General features: G+C 41.1%; 1 protein-coding gene across 6 annotated transcripts in view; it reads right to left on the reverse strand.

Annotated features, from left to right (window-relative positions):
• Positions 1-18,937, reverse strand: part of DIAPH2 (diaphanous related formin 2) — a 927,958-nt gene extending 909,021 nt beyond the window's left edge. For 3 of the 6 annotated variants that reach the window (XM_026452160.2, XM_026452157.2, XM_026452158.2), the window contains exon 1: positions 18,382-18,936. In XM_026452160.2, the coding sequence (XP_026307945.1) occupies positions 18,382-18,513 (132 nt within the window). In that variant the 5' untranslated portion in view covers positions 18,514-18,936. Of the gene's footprint in view, positions 1-18,381 lie in introns of all 6 variants that reach the window. The other 3 variants (XM_026452159.2, XM_026452161.2, XM_026452162.2) reach the window with 2 other exon arrangements.
• Between the last annotated feature and the right edge of the window lie 1,735 nt (positions 18,938-20,672).

Raw genomic sequence — 20,672 nt, forward strand, 5'->3', positions numbered from 1 at the left:
TTGAGACGGAGTCTTGCTCTGCCGCCCAGGCTGGAGTGCAGTGGCCGGATCTCAGCTCACTGCAAGCTCCGCCTCCCGGGTTCACGCCATTCTCCTGTCTCAGCCTCCCGAGTAGCTGGGACTACAGGCGCCCGCCTCGTCGCCCGGCTAGTTTTTTTTTGTATTTTCTATTAGAGACGGGGTTTCACCGTATTAGCCAGGATGGTCTCGATCTCCTGACCTCGTGATCCGCCCGTCTCGGCCTCCCAAAGTGCTGGGATTACAGGCTTGAGCCACCGCGCCCGGCCAAGATATGATTATAAGCTCTGATCACACCACTGTCCTGCTCAAATACTCTACATGGATTATAGAATGAATTCCAAATTGTTTATGGTGAGCGCTGAATGCTTATGTAATCAAGCTGCAGTCTCTCCATTCAGACTGACCTCCACCACTCTCATACATACACCTGGGCCTCACTAGGCTAACTCATATTTTTCCTCGAACATGCCCTCACTTCCTAGCCCCCTTGCAGTTATGCGTTGTTATGGACTGAATGTCTGTGTACCCCTAAAATGTATGCCTTGAAACTGTACCCCCACCCCATGTAATGGTAGTAGGATGTGGGGTCTCTGGGAGGTAATAAGGATTAGATGAGGTCATGAAGGTAGAGCCTTCATGAATGTGATTAGTGACTGTAAAAGTCACAAGAGAGCTTGCTTTCGCTCTCCATTCTCCACCATGTGAGGATACCACAAGAAGTCAGCAGTTTGCAACCCGGAAGAGGGCCTTTACCAGAACTCCATCAAGCTGGTACCCTAATCTTGGACTTCCAGTCTCCACAACTGTGTGTAATAAATTTCTGTTGTTCATACGCCACCTAGTCTATGGGACTTTGCTATAGTAGCCTGTGCTGACTGAGATATCCATATTTGTCTCACTACAGAGAATGCCCTTTCTCCATTCTATGACAATAACTGTTTAAAAAAAAAATCCCTGCACTTTAAGACTCTCTTCTACTGCCTGTCTTTCCATGAAGACATCCCTAATACTTCATTTGGAATTAACACCATTTGTGCTCCCATAGCACCTTTTCCTTCTACAGTAGCACTTATCACATTTCACCCAGCACCACAGGTTTGTATACATCAGATTCTCCAACTCTATGTTTCTAGTGGGTAGGAGTTCTTTATTTTAACCCTGATAATGCTTAGCACAGCACTGAGGTGAGCTTCTCCAAAACATGTATTAAATTGGATTAAGTATTGAACATGAAGAATTTCAGAGCTAGAATATTACCAACTGAGTAGCTTGCCCAAATCATCAGTAATAAAACCATATATAGCCTCAAATTAGATGTTTGTGGACAATTCCCAGCCAATTTCTCAAGCTCTATTATTTCTCAACTAATGTAATCCAACAAAAAGGAAATGTGTTAACAGGCATTTATTAGACTCCTAATAGAATCTGTGATAGGAGAAAAGTAAAACATATTTATGTAAAAAATAGAAAATTATAGCACATTTCTAGATTTTAAATATAGCCTGTTACTTCTAAGAAGACAGAATGCTATCATAAAATACCACGTATTTTGGAATCAGAATCAGTTAACCTCTCTGAGACTCATTTCCCATATTTGTTAAATGTGAGAAACAACTACACCTACCATACATGTTTATAATAAAAAATTAACATGGTGCTGTAAAGCTCCTAGAACAACACCTGAAATACTGTAGGTGCTCACTAAATGTTAGTTCCCTCTCTATCCCACTTCCGAGTTGGTGAAAAATATTTCCTATGATCACCTACATTCAGTCATAAAACAAGTTCAATCACAACCTTCTCTCTAAGATCTTAATATTTTAAAATCAATGACACTTAAAACAAATATGTGCCTTTACATAACTCTAAACTTGCATACATGATAATCCCACTATTAAGAATGGCTTGCCTTGGCTGGTCTGAAGGTAGTGAGCTATCTCAAATGATTGTTCACAGTCAGTTACAGATCCAACTCCTTGTTCTATTCTTTCCCCTATTCTCACTACTGCACTTGACTAGTCTTAAAAAAAAAAAAAAAAAAAAAAATTGCCTTCTAATCTTACAAAGCTATTCTTCATTCCTAAGACCCAAATCAAATGTTACCTCTGTGAAGTCTTTCTTCTCCCTACCACGCACAGTATGCAGCATTCCCAAGAGCGTTCTCCTCATGCCTATTTATTATAGAATTTACTACTTTATACATGTCTGTCATTTTCTCATTAGGCCATGAGCTCCTCAAGAGTAAGACCTGCATATAGTTATGTTTATACCCTCAGCATGATGCCCCATGCATAACAAGGATCTGATGTGTCTGGAAGGAACACTATAACATACATTTATAATAAGGACAACTGTTAATATGGCCATGCATGCTGCAGAATGAACTGGCTCTCTATGGGAAATTGAAAGGGAATGAAATGATCATGTCACCTTCAAACAGGCAATAAAGGGTTTAAGAGTTATATAAAGAACTAGAAAGAAAGTACTTAGAATTCACTGAGAACAGAAAAAAAGAGGAGGTTATTTCAGACATATGAGACAATACATCTAACGGCTTCAACTTTTAAAAGGGGAGTCAATTAAAAAAGGAAGAAGATACAATTTGGCGCTTAATAGTAGCCCTAAAAATAAAAATACAGTGGGACCTGATGAGTTGAATGAGAAGTAGTCACTGACTTTCACTGGTCAAATAGGGAAGTTAACCTTCATTCAACTGGACCAGAAATCATAAAGGTCAGTCAGTGACAATAGAGTAATACAGTCTGGTGATAAGTGAAGCAAGTAAACCTCAGCTTGAAAAGGTAAACCTGATAAATAGTATGTGTGTGTCCATGTGTGTCTGTGTATGTGTTTGTATGTGTTTTGAGAGCGTCAAGTTAATTTTTATTTTTCCTGTAAAGAGGAAAAATATTAAAAACACCACCATAAAGTATTTCAGGTGTTATGCAGTTTTTAGTAGAACTGCAACACAGTCAGGAGATGCCTCTCAGCAGCCGATGACAAAGTATCAAACTTAGATGTCAGAGTAGATAGAAAAGTTTGGCATCATCTGCATCTGCATTTCCATCCAGGTGGTATTTGAAGAGGCATATGATTGCCTGCAATTGTATGTGGAGAAGAAGAGATAACAGTGAGAAGTTTTGAGATGAAAGGCAAAGAAAGCTGGCACTTTAGCAGTCAGCAAATCAAGAGGCAGAAGCTGTCAGAGAAGACTGTACCATAGAATCTAAAATCCAGGCCAGGTGCATGGCTCAGGCTTGTAATCACTTTGGGAGGCTGAGACGGGTGGATCGCTTGAACCGAGGGGTTCGAGAGCAGCCTGGGTAACATGGCAAAACTCTATCTCCACGAAAAATACAAAAATTAGCTGAGCAGGATGGCATGCCCCTGTAATCCCAGCTACTCAGGAGGCTGAGGTGGGAGGATCGCTTAAGCCAGGGAGGTCGAGGCTGAGTGAGCCGTGATTGTGCCACTGCACTCTAGCCTGGGTAACAGAGGGAGACCCTGTCTCAAAATAATATATAAATAAATAAAATTAATATAGATGATGAGTTAAAAGTCACCAGCCTCAAAAGTTGTTGAAGTATCAAAGAATCCACAGATGGAAAAATAGCCTTTTAAACTCACTAGGAGGAAAATGAATATTTTCCTTAGATGTCACAAATGAAGCAAGTGATAAAAGGTATAGTTGACAACTAAAAAGTTGACAACAGTGCCGTCCACCAGATTTCCAGTAGTAGAAAAGAAGAAAATGCAAATAAAATTGGCGGGAGTCAATGAAACAAACCATGCTTCCGTGAAGACAGGGATTAGCTGACTCTGTCTGAATAGAGAGGAAAGAAGAGAATGGAAAGTAAAGAACGGCTGAGGAGGCACAGAAATTTTTCACAGTAAATATACAAAAACTTTTTCACACTAAATATACAAAATGTTATAGGGTCTAAAGCAGAGTTTCTTAACCTTGACATTTTACACTGAATAATTCTTTGTGCTGGAGAGAATGTCCTATGATTGTAGGATAGAGAACAGCAACCCGGGCCTCTATTCACTAGATGCCAGTGTAGCACCCTCCCCCAGTTGTGAGAACCAAAAATGTCTCCAGACATTACCAAACGTTCCCTGGGAGGTAAAATTAGCCCCCACTGAAAATCACCCGTCTAAAGAAAAAGAACAACATGCTTTTTGGGACACGGGAATGCTATATCCTTCCTTACATATTTATCCAAAACACAAAGCCCTTTGGGTCAGATGGAGTGAAAAACAAAAGAACATCAACAACCAGGATTATATTTAGAGAAAATATGAATTTGTAAAAATTGGTAAGAGGTATTTGAAAGACAGAAATTTACTAAGATTCTTAGTCTGCTTAATTATCAGCTTTCCCAGTTATGTCTCTATCATTGTGAGAGCTTAAGATATCCTTCACTTTCTAGTTTCATGCTGTATTGTACACAGTTGGATGAACAGAACCAATATAGAAATATTAGCTCATTAACATTGGTAATCAAGCCAGGTACAGTGGCTCATTCTATAATCCAAGTGAGAGGCTGAATTGAGACAGGAGGATCATTTGAGGCTAGGAGTTCCAGACCAGCCTGGGCAACACAGCAAAATGCTGTCTCTACCAAAAAAAAAAAAAAAAAAAAAAATTAGTGGGGCATGGTGGCACATGCCTGTAGTACCAGCTACTTGGGATACTAAGGGAGGATGATCACCTGAACCCAGGAGTTTGAGTTTGCAGTGAGCTATGCTCATGCCACTGCATTCCAGTCTGGGCAACAGAGCAAGACCTCATCTCTTTAAAAAAAAAAAAAAGAGTTTAAGATTAGTAATTATAAGAAACAGGCCACAATTTCAGGCTCCAGACACATACTGGTATATTCGTAATCTAGTTTACCTGTCACATTTTTAAAAATTAAGGGCTTTTTCTTTGGGGAACAACGATGGATCAAACTAAGGGGACTAGAACTCAAACTACATTATGCACTTACATATTGTTTGGCACTTAACGCCCGTAGTTTAGGGCTCTATTACTCGTCACACGTCAACACAAAAATAGTTTGTCACAACACTTTCTGCAAACTAATTAAAAAGATAGCACTTGGCTGAATATACCACACTTTTATAGCAGCCAATCTTTAGGCGAAGCACATGCAGGAAGCAGCAGGAGAGGGTAGGTGGTTCTTGGCACTCCCCTAAACAGGAAACAATGCATATCATGTACTTGTGTAATAGGAGATGGCATTAATTTTTCCAAAGCACTTTACTTCATGCGAAAGATCACAAACAGAAAGGAAGTGGGCAATCAAGGAGAGAGAGAAACTAAAAGATGAACTCCACAGTATGACCTGCAATGTAACCTCTTCAGAAGCTAGTCTCTGCAAGGCTGACATACAAACAACAAGAAAATCATATGCAATATGCAACAGTAAAGTACACAGGCCTTTTGCTGGCCATGCAATTAGTTAATAAAGGCCAGACTGTCAGACAGGTATTTTTTTTTTTCCCCAGTGGTGGGCTATCACAGGCTGGTATTTTTAAGAACTGTGTTCAAGTAGCCTTAAAATCCACAGCCATATCACTTTTGTCCTCGTGGCTTTTTCTTAGTGGTCACATTTCTGACCCATTACTTCATGGCAGTGATTCAAATAATTTTTTTTTTTTGACAATGACAATAAATGAATGGCCCCTGAACACTGTCTTCTAAATTATACATAAGCAGAGTGCAAATCTAGGCTAGGTCCCACCATCACCAGTCTAGAGAACCACTAGGTCTTCAGTTCAGTTTACAGCTACCTTGAGGTTCTCAGGCAGTATAGAAAATTGTGGTGTAAAACATACATTTTATAGTCATATTGGTCTTGAACTCGATTTTATTTTTTTAATATTTTATTTTATTTTATTTTATTTTATTTTTTTGAGACAGAGTCTTACTCTGTTGCCCAGGCTGAAGTGCAGTGGTGGATCTCAGCTCACTGCAACCTCTGCCTCCCAGGATCAAGCAATTCTCCTGCCTCAGTCTCCCGAGTAGCTGGGATTACAGGTGCGTGCCACCATGCCTGGCTAATTTTTATATTTTCAGTAGAGACAGGGTTCCACCATGTTGGCCAGGCTGGTCTTGAACTCCTGACCTCTGGTAATCCACCTGCCTCGGCCTCCCAAAGTGCTGGGATTACAGGTGTGAGCCACCACACCCGGCCCCACATTGGTCTTCAATTCTAAATTCACCTTTGCATATTCTCAGGCCAGTTACTCGTCTGCTCAGAGTTGTTTTCTTCACCTATAAAATGATTGCTGTGAGGATGAAATGAGTTAAAACTGATCAAGGAGACAATCTGCCACCAATCCCTGAGCATCCCCTGCCCATTCTTGCTGGCTATGGCAAGACTAAAAGGCACTGACAGTATTTTACTGGGGCCATTTCCCATGGCTGTGTTTGCAGCAAACAACCTTGAGGATGAGGTGGTATCTCCCTACCCCAATGACCAAGCTGACTTCTTAATGCTACAAAATTGGCAAACCCCCAAGCTCAGCATTCCTCTCCTGCAATGCGACTGACTCCATTTGTGGCCATCATGCTGGTCTACCTACGATGGGCCTTATGGTCATAGTGAACCAGCATGTCATGCTGACATTCTGGCTACTGCTTTTGCAATGAATAATAAACTGTCTTTTGTCCGTCGGGTCTTCTGCAATCATCCATGAAACAGTAACAGGTAGGTAAGTAGGGGAAAATCTCAGACCTTGCACAGTTCTTAACAAATACATGCAAAGCACTTTGAACAAAAACTGGTACCTATGATATTGTGTACTACTGAGAATCACCTCTGGGAAGGCTTGCATACTGTACTTGGTCACTGAACCAAAGCAACCACCCAAGAATCAGGATGACGCAGAGGAAGCCAGCACTCCCTAGGGCTCAGACCATTACCTTCCGTATAATTCATAAAAGAATGTTGGTGTGGCCTTCACTAGAGTAGGCTAACCCAGACTCCAGAAACAGGACAATAAAGTTAACTGGGATATTCACTCTTTAGCATTCAGCCTTAAACAATCATCTTTCATAATTCCAACTTTTTGTCTAACTGGAATCCAGAGGTCTTGTATTTATGTTAGGGTAGATGTATTACAGCTTTCAATATACTTTGACTCCCAGTATGCCAGAGCTAAATGGAACTTTGTAGATCATCTATTTCGATTCCCTTATTGTACAGAATAAACCGACACCTAGACAGAAGAAAAATAAATGACTTGTCCAGGGTCATATTTTTAAAAAGTAGTTGGTTTATCTCCATATGACCTTTTTTAAAAATTTTTATTTTCTTTTAGAGTCAGGGTCTCACTGTCACCCAGGCTGGAATGCAGTGGTATGATCACAACTCACTGCAGCCTCAACCTCCTGGGCTCAAGCAATCCTCCTGCCTTTCACAAAGTGCTAGGATTACAGGCATCAACCACTGCACCCAGCCCAACCTTTTTAAATAACCAGAAACAAACTCCTAAAAAACACTTACTAGGATCAGTTAAATATCCTATTTAGCTTATTTCAACTCTATATAGCATATTAAAAACTTTTAGATTCCATAAAATACAATGTAGGCATCTTGAAAAACATGAAGTGGTGATGCTAAGATCAAAATGAAGTTTCGACTAGTTCATAACTACATGGTGATGAATGAGGATAGGAAATGCTTTAAAATAAATCTCTGTCACATTCAGTAATTGATTTAACATCCAACGGCCATCCTTCTGCCTGTTATCTCCGTGGTCAGACAATAGGATACACCATTGATAACAGTCACAGAAATCAGTAAAAACAACAAGAAATAAGATGTCCTTCAGAGTTATAAACATGCAAGTAGTAACATTATTTAAGGAGGAGAGAGGAGGTTGAAAGTAGGGACTTGTAACATACCTTGATCTACAATTAGCTATAACAGAACCCATAGGAAGAATGTGAAAAATTGGGCCCAGAGCCCTACACAGTTCCTACTGTAAAGTGTAACTAATACCCCAGTTCCATTTTACACAGAGATAATGGCCATTTAAAATCTAGTATTTTGTCCCAGACCGACTCAGCTTATTTAAAAATGTAGGATTTGGCTCTCATGGGAACTTACAAGACCATCTGAATGCAGTTTGATGAAGCAAGTATAGGTTGTAATGAAAAAGCCTAAGAATTTGAGATAAGAGAATACAGGGAAACCCTACTTTCGTAAAACAAACACGTGAAAATCTGAACTGCCAGCATGGATAAAATCCAGGCCATTTTTGAATCATAAACTTATTCTTTCCTGTAATAGCTTGTTTAAAGACCATTAGCGCCAGGTGTTGTGGCTCATACCTGTAACTCCAGCACTTTGGGAGGCCGAGGCAGGCATATCACTTGAGGCCAGGAGTTCAGGACCAGCCTGGCCAAAATGGCAAAACCCCATCTCTACTAAAAATACAAAACCAATTAGCCAGGTGGGATGACGCACACCTGTGATCCCAGATACACAGGAGGCTGAGGCAGGAGAATCTTTTGAACCCAAGAAGCGGAGGTCGCAGTGAGCCGAGATCACGCCACTGCGCTTCAGCCTGGGCAACAGAGCAAGACTCTGTCTCAAAAAAAAAAAAAAAAAAAGATCATTAGCTAGTCAGCCGAAGTGGGGGTGGGGAGGTGGAGAATGTAAATTAATGCAATGTCAATGAAAAACAAGCTGAGGGCACCCTAAGAAATTTATTTTCACTCACAAATATTCTATGTACACATCGATTCTTCTGAAAAACGTTGATTTTGTAATGGGAGGTACTAGACTGCAGAGCATATTATTAGAGGAAATGCCTCTGCCAAATTTGTTTTAACCCATCTTAACTTTCTATATGTTCTTGCCCTGTATCATGAGCAATGAAAGTGGAAATAAGTATGGTACAAACTTCAGAAAACAATGCAGATGGGCACGCTAGCTCATGCCTGTAATCCCAGCACTTTGGGAGGCCCAGGAGGGCGGATCACTTGAGGTCAGGAGTTTGAGACTAGCCTGGGAAACACTGGGAAACCCCATTTCTACTGAAAATACAAAAATTAGCTGGGCGTGGTGGTGCATGCCTGTAACCCCAGGTACTTGGGAGGCTGAGGCAGGAGAATCGCTTGAACCCGGGAGGCGGAGGTTGCAGTGAGCAGAGATCGGGCCACTGCACTCCAGTATGGGTGACAGAGTGAGACTCCATCTAAAAAAGAAAAAAGAAAAAAAAGAAAAAATGCAGCCTAGATAACGTGTAACCATACGAAACTCTGTGAAACAATTATGTCAAGAAAATTGCTGAAAGGAGTGCAGAAAGGGAGGAGCCTTAAGTTGAGGAAGATAATGAACATATTGAACTACAACCTAGGGCCTCAAGGGCACAGCCATCTACATTTGAAGATTTCAATAATTCAAAAGCAAAAGTAATCAGATATAGGATATTACATAGATACACATCTTACATTCTTTTCTCAGAACCAATGACAAATAAGAAATGCCTACTCAAAATGAAGTTTCGCTCTTGTTGCTCACGCTAGAGTGCAATGGTGCAATCTTGGCTCACTGCAACCTCTACCTTCTGGGTTCAAGCGATTCTTCTGCCTCAGCCTCCCAAGTAGCTGGGATTACAGGCGCCTCCCACCATGCATGGCTAATTTTTGTATTTTTAGTAGAGATGGTGTTTCACCATGTTGGCCCAGCTGGTCTCAAACTTCTGACCTCAGGTGATCCACCCGCCTCAGCCTACCAAAGTCCTGGGACTACAGGTGTGAGCCACCATGCCCGGCCTCCTTGCTGAATTTCTTATCAGATATGAGACTAAAATCCATCTGGTTTTAAATGTAGTAACTAGCCCATATGGCGCCTCTGTGTGACTCAGAAAATGTGGCCCCAGGAAGACATAGTCTTGGAACTGGCACATGATTTGGTAAGTGGTGTGGCCTCTATGGTCTTACACCCTTGATCAGGGCCCACCCATATGTACTGACCTGGTCTCTGTTATACGTATACATTATTAAAGCTCACAATGCAAGTGTACAGGCTATACAAAGTCTTACTATCTACATATAGAATCTTTGTAAACAGTTTCAGCCAGCACAATAGACTACTAAGCATTTAAGACTTTATTAGTGATGGCTTTTCAGAGCGCAAAAAACACCACCTCCATAGTTTTCCTCCTTCCCCTGGGCCAAACAAAAGAAGAAATTGCCAGTTGTCTGGCTCTAACAATTATCACTCATCTGTCTGTTTTGAGGAAAACTTCCCAACTGACTGGATTAGTAAATGGTCAGTCTAGAAGTTGCAGGCTAGGATTACTAGCCTAAATCTACTTGAGTCTACAGTTAGTGAAATTATTTGCCTATTGCCTCTCAGCACAATAACAGCACTAAACTTCTGTCTGGAAAGTAGTAGTTACACAATTTCTTTAGTAAATCTGTGTGGAGTCTAGGACATTTGCCCAAGTTGATTTCTCATATTTACCCACTCCACCCATCCCCAGCTCCATCACCTCATTAGTGTAGTCTGGTTCTCTGTAAGCCCACAAACATCTCAATAAGGATAACTTCTTTGTAAAGGTTTACTTACCCAATTATCCAAATTCAGCAACCTAGACTATATCAAAGGGGCTGAAAACAAAGATAGACCAAACTGGCATTTGTTCTAAAATAAAACTAGAGCCAGTAACATAAACTTAGTTGTTGTGGTGGGGTGTGTGTGTCAAAGAGTCATATGAACCCTTTATCTAGAGAAATGAAGAATAATTTTCCTTTGCCTAACTATCTACAGCATTTCCCTGAAAGGAAAATTCTTACACATAAGCCCCACCCCACTTCACAAATTGCAAAATGAAGAATTAGTGATTGCCCAACCAGCGAGTAAAGCCAAAACTAATTTGTTCTATTTTTGATGGTGCATAATAGCTGTTCCAAGGAGTCTACCCACCCTCGTATAGTCAACCTTTCCAGATACTTCTACAGAATTAAAGACAGAAGTGAACTTAATTTAGGCTGTTGCTTTATGATAGCACTTTATGTGGAGTAAATCTGAATAAGATTTTATCAGTAATTTAAAGCTGTATTTAAGGAGTTCAGTGACATGTATATTAATTAGGTACACATCTGATAAGAAATCTAATTTTTTTAGGCAATCATTAATATTTGATTATGGAATGAATGCTAGATGATACCAAGGAATATGTTAATTTCAATTTTTAAAGACGTGACAGTATGTAGGAGTAAAATGACAAGACATCTGAGATTTGCACTAAAATACTTTAGCAAGGGAAAAATAAAGGATGGATCAAGCAAATGTTGCAAAATGTAGATAACATATCTGGGCAATGGATAGATGGTGGTGGTTCATTGTACTATTCTACTTTTTAGCACGTTTGAAAATTTGTTTAAGTTTTGTAAAAAAAAAAAAAAAGTCTTATTAACTAGCTTATATTATGAAGTTTAAACGTTTATCTCTTTTACTTTTAGCTTAATAACACACCAACAAATTAACGGTTAGTTAAAATTCCTCTTAATTTTGAGCAGATCTTTCTTTTTAAAGCCTGGATGTCTATGATATCACAGAACAACAAATAGATTATTTGTTGTTAAATAGATTTTTTAAAAAGGATTGTACCCAAAATCTCTTCTCCCTTGGGTGAGTGCCAGAACTGCCAGGTGATTGAGTCAACAGCCATTTTGGAATAATTCCTTCCTAATGAAGTGTTGCATTCCTACCAAGCCTGCCTTAATAGTCACCTAGAAGCTTCTCACTCATTCACAGGCCACACTGTATACAGCTGGTGGCCAATATGCTGGTATGTATTTGTAGCAATGTAGCTTACTCTCCTTAAAGCAATACAGTAAAATCTTCAGTAAACCAAAGCCTGTGTAAATGGTGATAAGTAAGAATTTTGTTTTCTACATTCTTTCATGAGAAAGGGACCAATGCATTTCCCTGCCAGGTAACCTCACACAAACCCAGTTAAATAACAGAATTCAGCTGTTTGTTTAAGCTACAGCCAGAGTATATTATTTGGAAACAGATTCAGCCCGATCAGGAAAATAAGTTTTAAATCAGTATGAGTTAATTTCTTTCCATTACTGACATTCACAATAAATAGCTATGTGAAAATATATCTTAATCTTTCTTTAAATGCATCAGTTTTGAGCTGTATCCCACAATGGGTATCTTCACAACATGCCCACTTGGATATCAAGTTTATAACTATATTTTAAGTCACCTGGACATCATAGTTTTTCCTGTCTTGAGGGGGAAAAAAAATGTATCAAACACCCCAAATCCAGGAGAAGGAACTGGTCTCTTCTGCATGGTAGACTGGAGTTGGGTCTTCAGTAATAACCCCTGTGGTGCTAGTGGTACCTGGTAACATTTAACCAGATGTGCTGATTTATATAAATTAGCCTATATTATATATGCTGTTATTTACAGTGTTCTTTGAGAGCAGGTTGGAAAAGAATATGATTTCACTTCAGTAACATGTTGCTACTGCCAGAGCTTAATAATATCAAGGTGGATTACAATTATAATTGTTACAAAAAGGAACAAAAGAAGAAAAATTGAATAACTTTTTCACCTTCAGAGTCCCTGAAGCACAATGACTCAGTGCTATGGATAATTTCTACAATGGAGGTAGCTTTTAAACTCATCTCTAAATCAGTCCCCTTAACACTTCAGTGACTCAGTTTCCTTATTTGTACAAAGGCAGTAAGCTGCCTGACAAGGCATAATGTCACAGATATCAAATGGAAGTTTTGATTTAAAAAATTTTAAAGCCTCAAATTGACACAATGAAAGAAAAGGGTAGACTGGTTCTTCAAAAAATTATCATGGAAAAAAATTAGACTCACATCTTATATTCATTCAACAGAATGAAATCTTAGTAAAAGGACAGAATGTATATTCCTCCAAAGGGACAAATGGTATTGGGGAAAGAATAAGGAATCTTTCAACATATAACCATATCATGGTACTTTATACAATCATAACATTAGCACTGTCAAAATGCAAGAAAGACATTAAACCATCCAACCATAATCATATTTGATTCAAGTAATATAAGGGGTTAATAAAAATGCTCTATATTTGTATAACAACATAGAATTTCCTAATGCTTTCTCATTCATTACTGTATTTTATCTAAAACACCTTGTGAAGAAAATCAGGCAGGCAGCATTATCTCCAACTGGCAGACATTAATCAAAGAGCTCAAACTTCTGGTGCTAAATGGCTCATCACAAATCACAGGCAAATAAAAGATAGATGGGACACTGGAACCCAGGTCTTTTGGTTCTCCGTTCCATATTCTTTTGCCAATAATCTGAAGTCTCCTGCTAATAACAGTAAAATGTTACTTGGCTCATCATTGTTGGTACTGTTTCTGTGCTTGGAAGTTTAGGCTCTGACATCACAAGAATTCAAACAAGCGGGAAGGTAGAAGGGTTCTCACAGCCCTGAAGAAGTTTACTGAGTTTCAAAATTGGAGAAAAGACAAAGAGGAATGTATTGATAGGTTCATAGGTTCATTTGAAGGAGTACATATACTAAAAAAAAAAAAAAAAAAAAAAAGCACATACAAATAAACATTTTTTTAAAAAGCCTCTTTTCACCAGTTTGCACTCTCAAAACATCTGATACATAGGGGAAAAAAATCCCCAGCTAATAATTATTTACTGAGTAGTTTTGCACCCAAGCATCGGCCTGCCAGGTTTTCAAGAATAGACATAAAATGGGACCCGTTCCCAGAGGCAGTTTAAAATCTTTGCAGAGACAAGATCGGCATGTAACATTCAGACTCATGACAGTTATGAGTCCACAAGAAGGAAAGCCCTCACTAAACTGAAGTAATCGGTGAAGGTTTAATGGAAGAGCAAGAGAATATTGAGACTTGAGCTGGTCTGTGAAAGGGGGTAAAAGTTATAAAAGAGAAAGGGGTGGACATTTCAGATTTGGTGGGGATGTTCAGGGTGGGTGGTACTAAAGAGAGGCAATGGAGGTGGCAGAAGGAAACTGAGGTGCAGAGAAAAACGCCTAGTAAATGGATGACCTGGTAAATGGATGAATGGATGAGCTGCAACTGGAATCCAGGTCTCTACACATCAAACACTCTTTTATGCCACTCTGCTCCTTCTAAATGGTATTCCTGCCTCCATTCTAGCATGCCTTTCCGAGAAATTCTCCAAAGTACTACATTTTTTTCTGAAACGCAAATCTGATCAGGTCATTCTCCGCCTTAATCTCTTCAATGAGCTACCCCTACTTTCAGAAAGAAGTTGAAACTCTAACATGGCATACAAGATCCATCATGATCCAGACCCCGTCTCTTTTCTAGCAAGTTCACCATGTATACCCTTTGTTTCAGTCACATTCATCTAAATGAACTTCATTGGATATGCACCCTTATCTGTTTACCTTTGTATAATGTCGTTTTTTCAACCTAGAATGCCTTCGCCTCACCTATTTTCTTCAGCCTTGCTGCAAATGTCACCTACTACGATAAGCCTTTTCTTACTCAAGCATGCAATTCTATGTAGATGCCTCTCCATGACCACACCCCACCATGCATATTCCTATAGAAACTTATCACACTGTTTTTTTTTTTTTTTCTTTAAAGAGATGGATTCTCTGTCACCAAGGCTGTAATACAGTGGTATAGTCATAGCTCACTGCAGCTTCAAACTCCTGAGCTCAAGCAATCCTCCTGCCTTAGCAGCCTGTGTAGCTGGGATTATGGGCACAAGCTACCATGTCTGGCTCACATCGCATTTTAAGCATTAATTAACTTCCCTGTCTGTCTCAGTAGACTACAAGTATCTTTGTATCACCAACCCTTAGAATTATGCCTAGCACACAGTAGGTACTCAGTAAACCTGTATTGCATAAAAGAAATCATTGTTGCTCCTCCCTTATCATTAAAAATCAAGACTGGGTGCAGTGGCTCACGCCTGTAATCCTAGCACTTTGGGATGTGGAGGTGGGCGGATCACTTGAGGTCAGGAATTCGAGACCAGCCTGGGAAATATGGTGAAACCCCATCTCTACAAAAATACAAAAAAGATTAGCTAGGTGTGGTGGCGCACACCTGTAATCCCAGCTGCTCGGGAGGCTGAGGCAGGAGAATCGCTTGCACCCAGGAGGCAGAGGCAGCAGCGAGCTGAGATCACACCACCGCGTTCCAGCCTGGGCAACAGAGCGAGACTCCGTCTCAAAATAAATAAATAAATAAAAATATAATTTATCCAGTTGTAAACAAATAACCAAATACTCAGGAAGTTACATAATAACCAGAAAAATTAACAAATTTGACTTTACTGTTTGAAGAACCAAAGGCTTCAGAAGTTATGCAGAAATACAAAGTCAAAAACGCAAAAACATCAAATACTGTTAGGTCACTCTACACTATCGTGTGGTATGGGGGGTGCAAGTGTTATGCATCAATATTGGCCTCTCTTAATGGTTAAGTCACTGCCTTAAATAAGTGGGATTCAAGATGCAGTTCCTTCATAACACAGAGCTTTCTCTTCTACTCAATTTAACAAAATGCATTCCATGGTTGACATCAAATTACAAATTAATCTAAGATTCATGCTGTTTGATGACATGTTGCAATCTGGGACTAACCAAAATAGTTACATAAAATCCAAAACTCTACTACTAATGCATTATTCAAAATGTGATGAGTCCAAGACAGGAATGCCTTATTTTAAAAGAATCAAAATGAAAGGGTCATTACGGGGATGCTTATATGAAGAAAACTGAAGTGAATTTCATTAAATTTTTATTTAAGTAATCTTAAATTGAAATCATTACAATGTTGAAATGCCACTCTGAAAAAGTTCTAATACTCATTAAAAAGTTGAGGATATAAATGAAAGCAGTTCCTCTCCATAGAAAATACGCTTTCCAGCCTGACCAACATGGTGAAATCCCATCTCTACTAAAAATACAAAAATTAGCCAGGTGTGGTGGCACGTGCCTGTAATCCCAGCTACTTAGGGGGCTGAGGCAGGAGAATCGCTTGAACCTGGGAGGCAGAGGTTGCAGTGAGCCAAGATCGCGCCACTGGACTCCAGCCATAGCGACAGAGCGAGACTTCGTCTCAAAAAAAAAAAAAAAAGAAGAAAAGAAAAAAGAAAAGAAAATATGCGTTCCATTTCCGTTTCTCCAGAATTCTGAGGAACTAAATGAAAACAACCAGACTACATAAGCCTTATACCTTATGAATCCATTATACTAGAGCGACTGAATTAATTTCCCTCTGTAGTGGAAATTTTAATCTAAGCTATGTAGACATTGAGTAGTTAACTTCTTTTTTACCACCACAAGAATCTGTTTCAATATCAATCACCTATGTGGTCAATGCCATTTCCCTTGACCACACAGTGAAATCTACTGTCCTTTACTTTCTATCTTTTGTAATGCTATAGTTCTTACTCTTCCATAGGTAATGAATGCCTTTGAAAAACTGATGAAAGCTATGGGGCCCAGAAAAATAAATGTACCCATATACACTCAAATATTTTCATACAATTTCAGGAGTTTAAGAACCTCTATCCCCCAAGATCACCTACACAAATAATTTCTATCACCATATGGCTCTCTTTTATAATCCCACACCACAACTCCTTTACACTCATATACACACACAAATTAAGGACTAGTTCAGAGATTATTAACATAACACTCAAAATAATAAAATTTCATCTAAGTAAAGTTTTATCTTACTAGCAAACTTCTAAGAGTCCCAGATTAATTCCTTCCTGAAAAGTTTACTAAATCTTACTGTTTGGTCAACTTGCTTGCCTTAAAATGTGCCACAATGTCTTCCTAAATTTGTTTTTGTTAACTCTGACACATCTGCTTGTAAAATCACATAAGGCTCAAAAGTTACGTTCGAGCAAAAAAAAAAATTCGTGTCAATATTAACAAACTCTTGGATTCAAATATGAGTTCTACGGTATCAAGCTATGTTCAACTCGGAACAGTGAAGTTAGCTAGGAACTGAAAATGATACAATCTCATAACTATCTAGTTACCTTGTCAAAGCAAGTAAAACATAAAAGATGAAACAGGACAAATGGCTAAAGGGAAGAGAAGAATATAATCAAGGTGTTACTACTAACAGAGATAAGTGTTTTTTTTGTTTGTTTTCTCGAAAGCATACTTGTTTTAAAAATGGCAGATTCTTGCTAGATGTACCAAATCATTTGCGGAAAGTATCAGTTAACTTTTTACTTAAATTTTTAATCACTGATGAAGCCACAGTTTTGTACTGGATCCAAACCAAATGGCCAGATGCCACAAGAAACGGCTTTATTTATATGTCACCCTCTCCAATCAAGTTGGTAAAGCTGAAATCTATACATTCAACATGTGGCTTGTGCTTCAGATCTGGACTAAGAATACAGCTATAAGGAGTATCTGCTGAATTTGTACAGGAAAACCCTTTCCCCTCACACCACCCAAATTATAAAGTTTACAAAAAGCGGAACCTTTCTGAGGAGTTGAGGAAACTCCAGTATTTCCCAATGCAATACCAGGCCTCATCGATTTCATTCCTCTGCACATTCAGTGGCAGGAAATGGACTGCTACCACCGGTTCACACTATCAGCACAGTGAGATTTGCACAGTTTGTGCCTACTGCTTTTGAGCGTTCTTAATCAACTAAGTGGAAGTACTGTATGACTATGCCTATTACACACACTCGACAGTTGGTGGTACCTCACTCAGCCTCCAACTCCCACGCGCCCCCACCCTTCCAAAGAAACGTTTCTTGGGAGAGCACATGGAGAGAGGCGAGGAGGAGGAAAAAGGCACGTAGGCGCCTCTTCCTGAGATTTCTGGTAAAGTAGAAAGACTGGGAACATAAATAGTGCTCTTCTTGATTTGCATAGCTGTAGGTGGGCTCCCAAGGACTTGGAATAAAAAGGAGGGAGGTTCCCCTGCCCCGGACCCTACGCGTTAGGAGGCAAAACAGCAACTGACAAGAGGTGGGAGGAGAATGGAATCGCGCAAAGGTTTGCGCCCACAAGTTAGACAAACAACAGCCCTACCCAGTACTCGGGGTGTCCCCAAGTTGGGGCTGGGCCTTTCTCCTTCCCGCACCGCCTCCCGGGCTGACTACAGTGAGAAAGGGGTTAAGTAGAGAAGGGGTGCTCTTCCGCCCCCACGCCGTCTCCGCGCCTCGGCGTGGCCACTCCTTTTAGCGGCTCCCCGAGTTGCACAGCGAGATCGCGGTCATCCTTGGGAGGGGGCCCCGAGTGCCCCCGTGTTCAATGGCAGGAGGATCCCGGGGCTCTCCCTGTCCCTAAGGCCGGCGCGGGCTGCGGGAGCACTCACCAATTTGGGTTTGTTTTTCGTTTCCTCTTCATTGGCGGCCCGGTTCCCCGCGCTCCGCTTGTTGCTCCGGCCCCCACCGGGTTCCTCGCTGCCGCCTCCCGCTCCCGAAGCCGCCGCCCCGGGCTGCTCCATCTTTCTCCGGCCCTGTCACCTGTGCCCTGTAACCCCACCTCTCCTCAACTGAGAAAGCACCTCGGGGCGCTCACACTGCCCCGCGCTGACTCGGCGGCACCTCTTCCTGAGGGAGAGAGTGTCTGCCCGGGAAGCTGCCGATTTCAGGCCCCCGGGACTGCAAGCTCCCAGGCACCCCCGACGCAACCACGCCGTTGCCACTACTCGGCGCTGGGGCAAGCCCTGCCCCTGAGCAGTTGCAATTACCACGGTCGCCGCCGCCCTCAGGGCGGTGTTTAGGGTGGAGGGAAAAGTAGGTGCCTATCTCTTTAAGAGGGCCTCAACACACGTGATTCTTCAAAGTGCCCGCATCGGCCGCCCGGGCCCGCAAAGCTGCTTCCTACTCCCGGAGCGTAGCCGGCCCCAGCTACTGAGCATGCCCGGCGCGACGACTGGAGCCTAACAGAGGACTTTCAGCTGTGGTTAGGCACTGATTTCACTTCCTAGTGGCCCAGCGAGAACAGGGAGGGAACTAGTCAAGAGAAAGGAAGGGTAGCCCATTTTAGAGATGGGGAAACTGAGGCCCGGGAGGATCCGCCTGTAAGTTTCACTGGAGGGTCAACCAGAGTATCAGCTTTCACTTCTGTGGGCCAGAGCACCTTCCCTCCCTGAGGCCTCTCCGGGGGTGTGGTCCTGCTACACTGTGTGGAAAGACTTGATTGGCAAGGGAACTGGCATCCTATAGGAAAACCACCCGGAGTGCTGATTAATTGCCTCGACAGACTGTGTGGGTCAGAGTGGGAAGAGTGGGTGCTTTCTGTTGCTGTGATTACGTTGTGACCGAAGAAATACAGTTGTTCCTTTATTCCCATGCTGCAGGGTTGTTGAAGCAGCAGGCGCCCACCGCTTAATCCCTAGGGGATTGTTAGGCTCTTTAACCAAAACACATATACAGCTAGCAATTGAATTGAGTGCTGTTTTCAGTTTCCCGAACTAGTTTAGAGTTGTTGTGGGGAGTGAATAAGATCATGTGTGTCAAAGCTTGGTTGTAAATGAAAATCCCTAGACAAATGCTGGGTGTTTTTGTGCAGCAGTAGCAGCAGCAGCAGGGCACTATTGGGACGATAGTCTTAAGTCCTTGCGTCATACCTAGCATTTTGTCCTCAGGACAAAATACAGTACCCGCACTGTATTTCTTCCATCGTCTTTAAATGATGCTCTTTAAAAGTAAAGGTACACACTGAGAGCATTAGAGGGGTTGGGTAAGATTTGAATGAACCACCATCATAGACTAGGAGCACATATGCTAGGAAAGCTACCTATAAAGTAAATTTAAATATGAAATCTATAAACATGCCATACATCTATTACTGAAGATATCTCCAGACTATGACTCCTTTTGACCTCCCCTTCAGCCTAAATTTAATATGCTGAATGGAATTTGTATCTGAACATATTTATTGAGAGTGCATTAGGATGCACTTGACCATGCTACAGGTGCGAGGAGACAGCTAACTTGGGCAGTAGAATGAAAAGAACACCAGATATCTGAAAACAGCTTTAATTCCAGCTTTGTCATTGTCATTAACTTTCTTTTTTTTTTAATTTTGAGCCAGAATTTCCCTCTTGTTGCCCAGGCTTGAGTGCAATGGCGCAATCTTGGCTCACCGCAACCTCCACCTCCCGGGTTCAAGCGATTCTCCTGCCTCAGCCTCCCAAGTAGCTGGGATTACAGGCACCCACCACCATGCCCAGCTAATTCTGCCTTTTTAGTGGAGACGGAGTTTCTCCATGTTGGTCAGGCTGGTCTCAAACTCCTGAACTCAGGTGATCCGCTTGCCTCAGCCTCCCAAAGAGCTGGGATTACAGGTGTAAGCCACCCTGCCCGGCCAACTTTCTTTTTAACCATGGAGGTGTGACTTCTCTACTCCTAAGGTGGCAAGCTACCAAAGGACAGCAGAGAAGAGGGAATATATGCTCCCAAACAGGGTGGTTAAGGAGCCACATGGTAAATTTGCTTTGTTGAAGTTTCCGTTTTACTGAAAATTTAGTGTGTATTTTGAATTCAACTCACTACATACACACACACACAAACACAATTTATATAAATGTCTCTTCTCCTGAAACATTGAGTCAAAGTGGATGCTTCAGAAAGACGTGACCTGTTCAGCCAATGCTTG

Source organism: Piliocolobus tephrosceles, chromosome 12 (assembly GCF_002776525.5).
Source record: "Piliocolobus tephrosceles isolate RC106 chromosome 12, ASM277652v3, whole genome shotgun sequence".
NCBI classification, from domain to species: Eukaryota; Metazoa; Chordata; class Mammalia; order Primates; family Cercopithecidae; genus Piliocolobus; species Piliocolobus tephrosceles.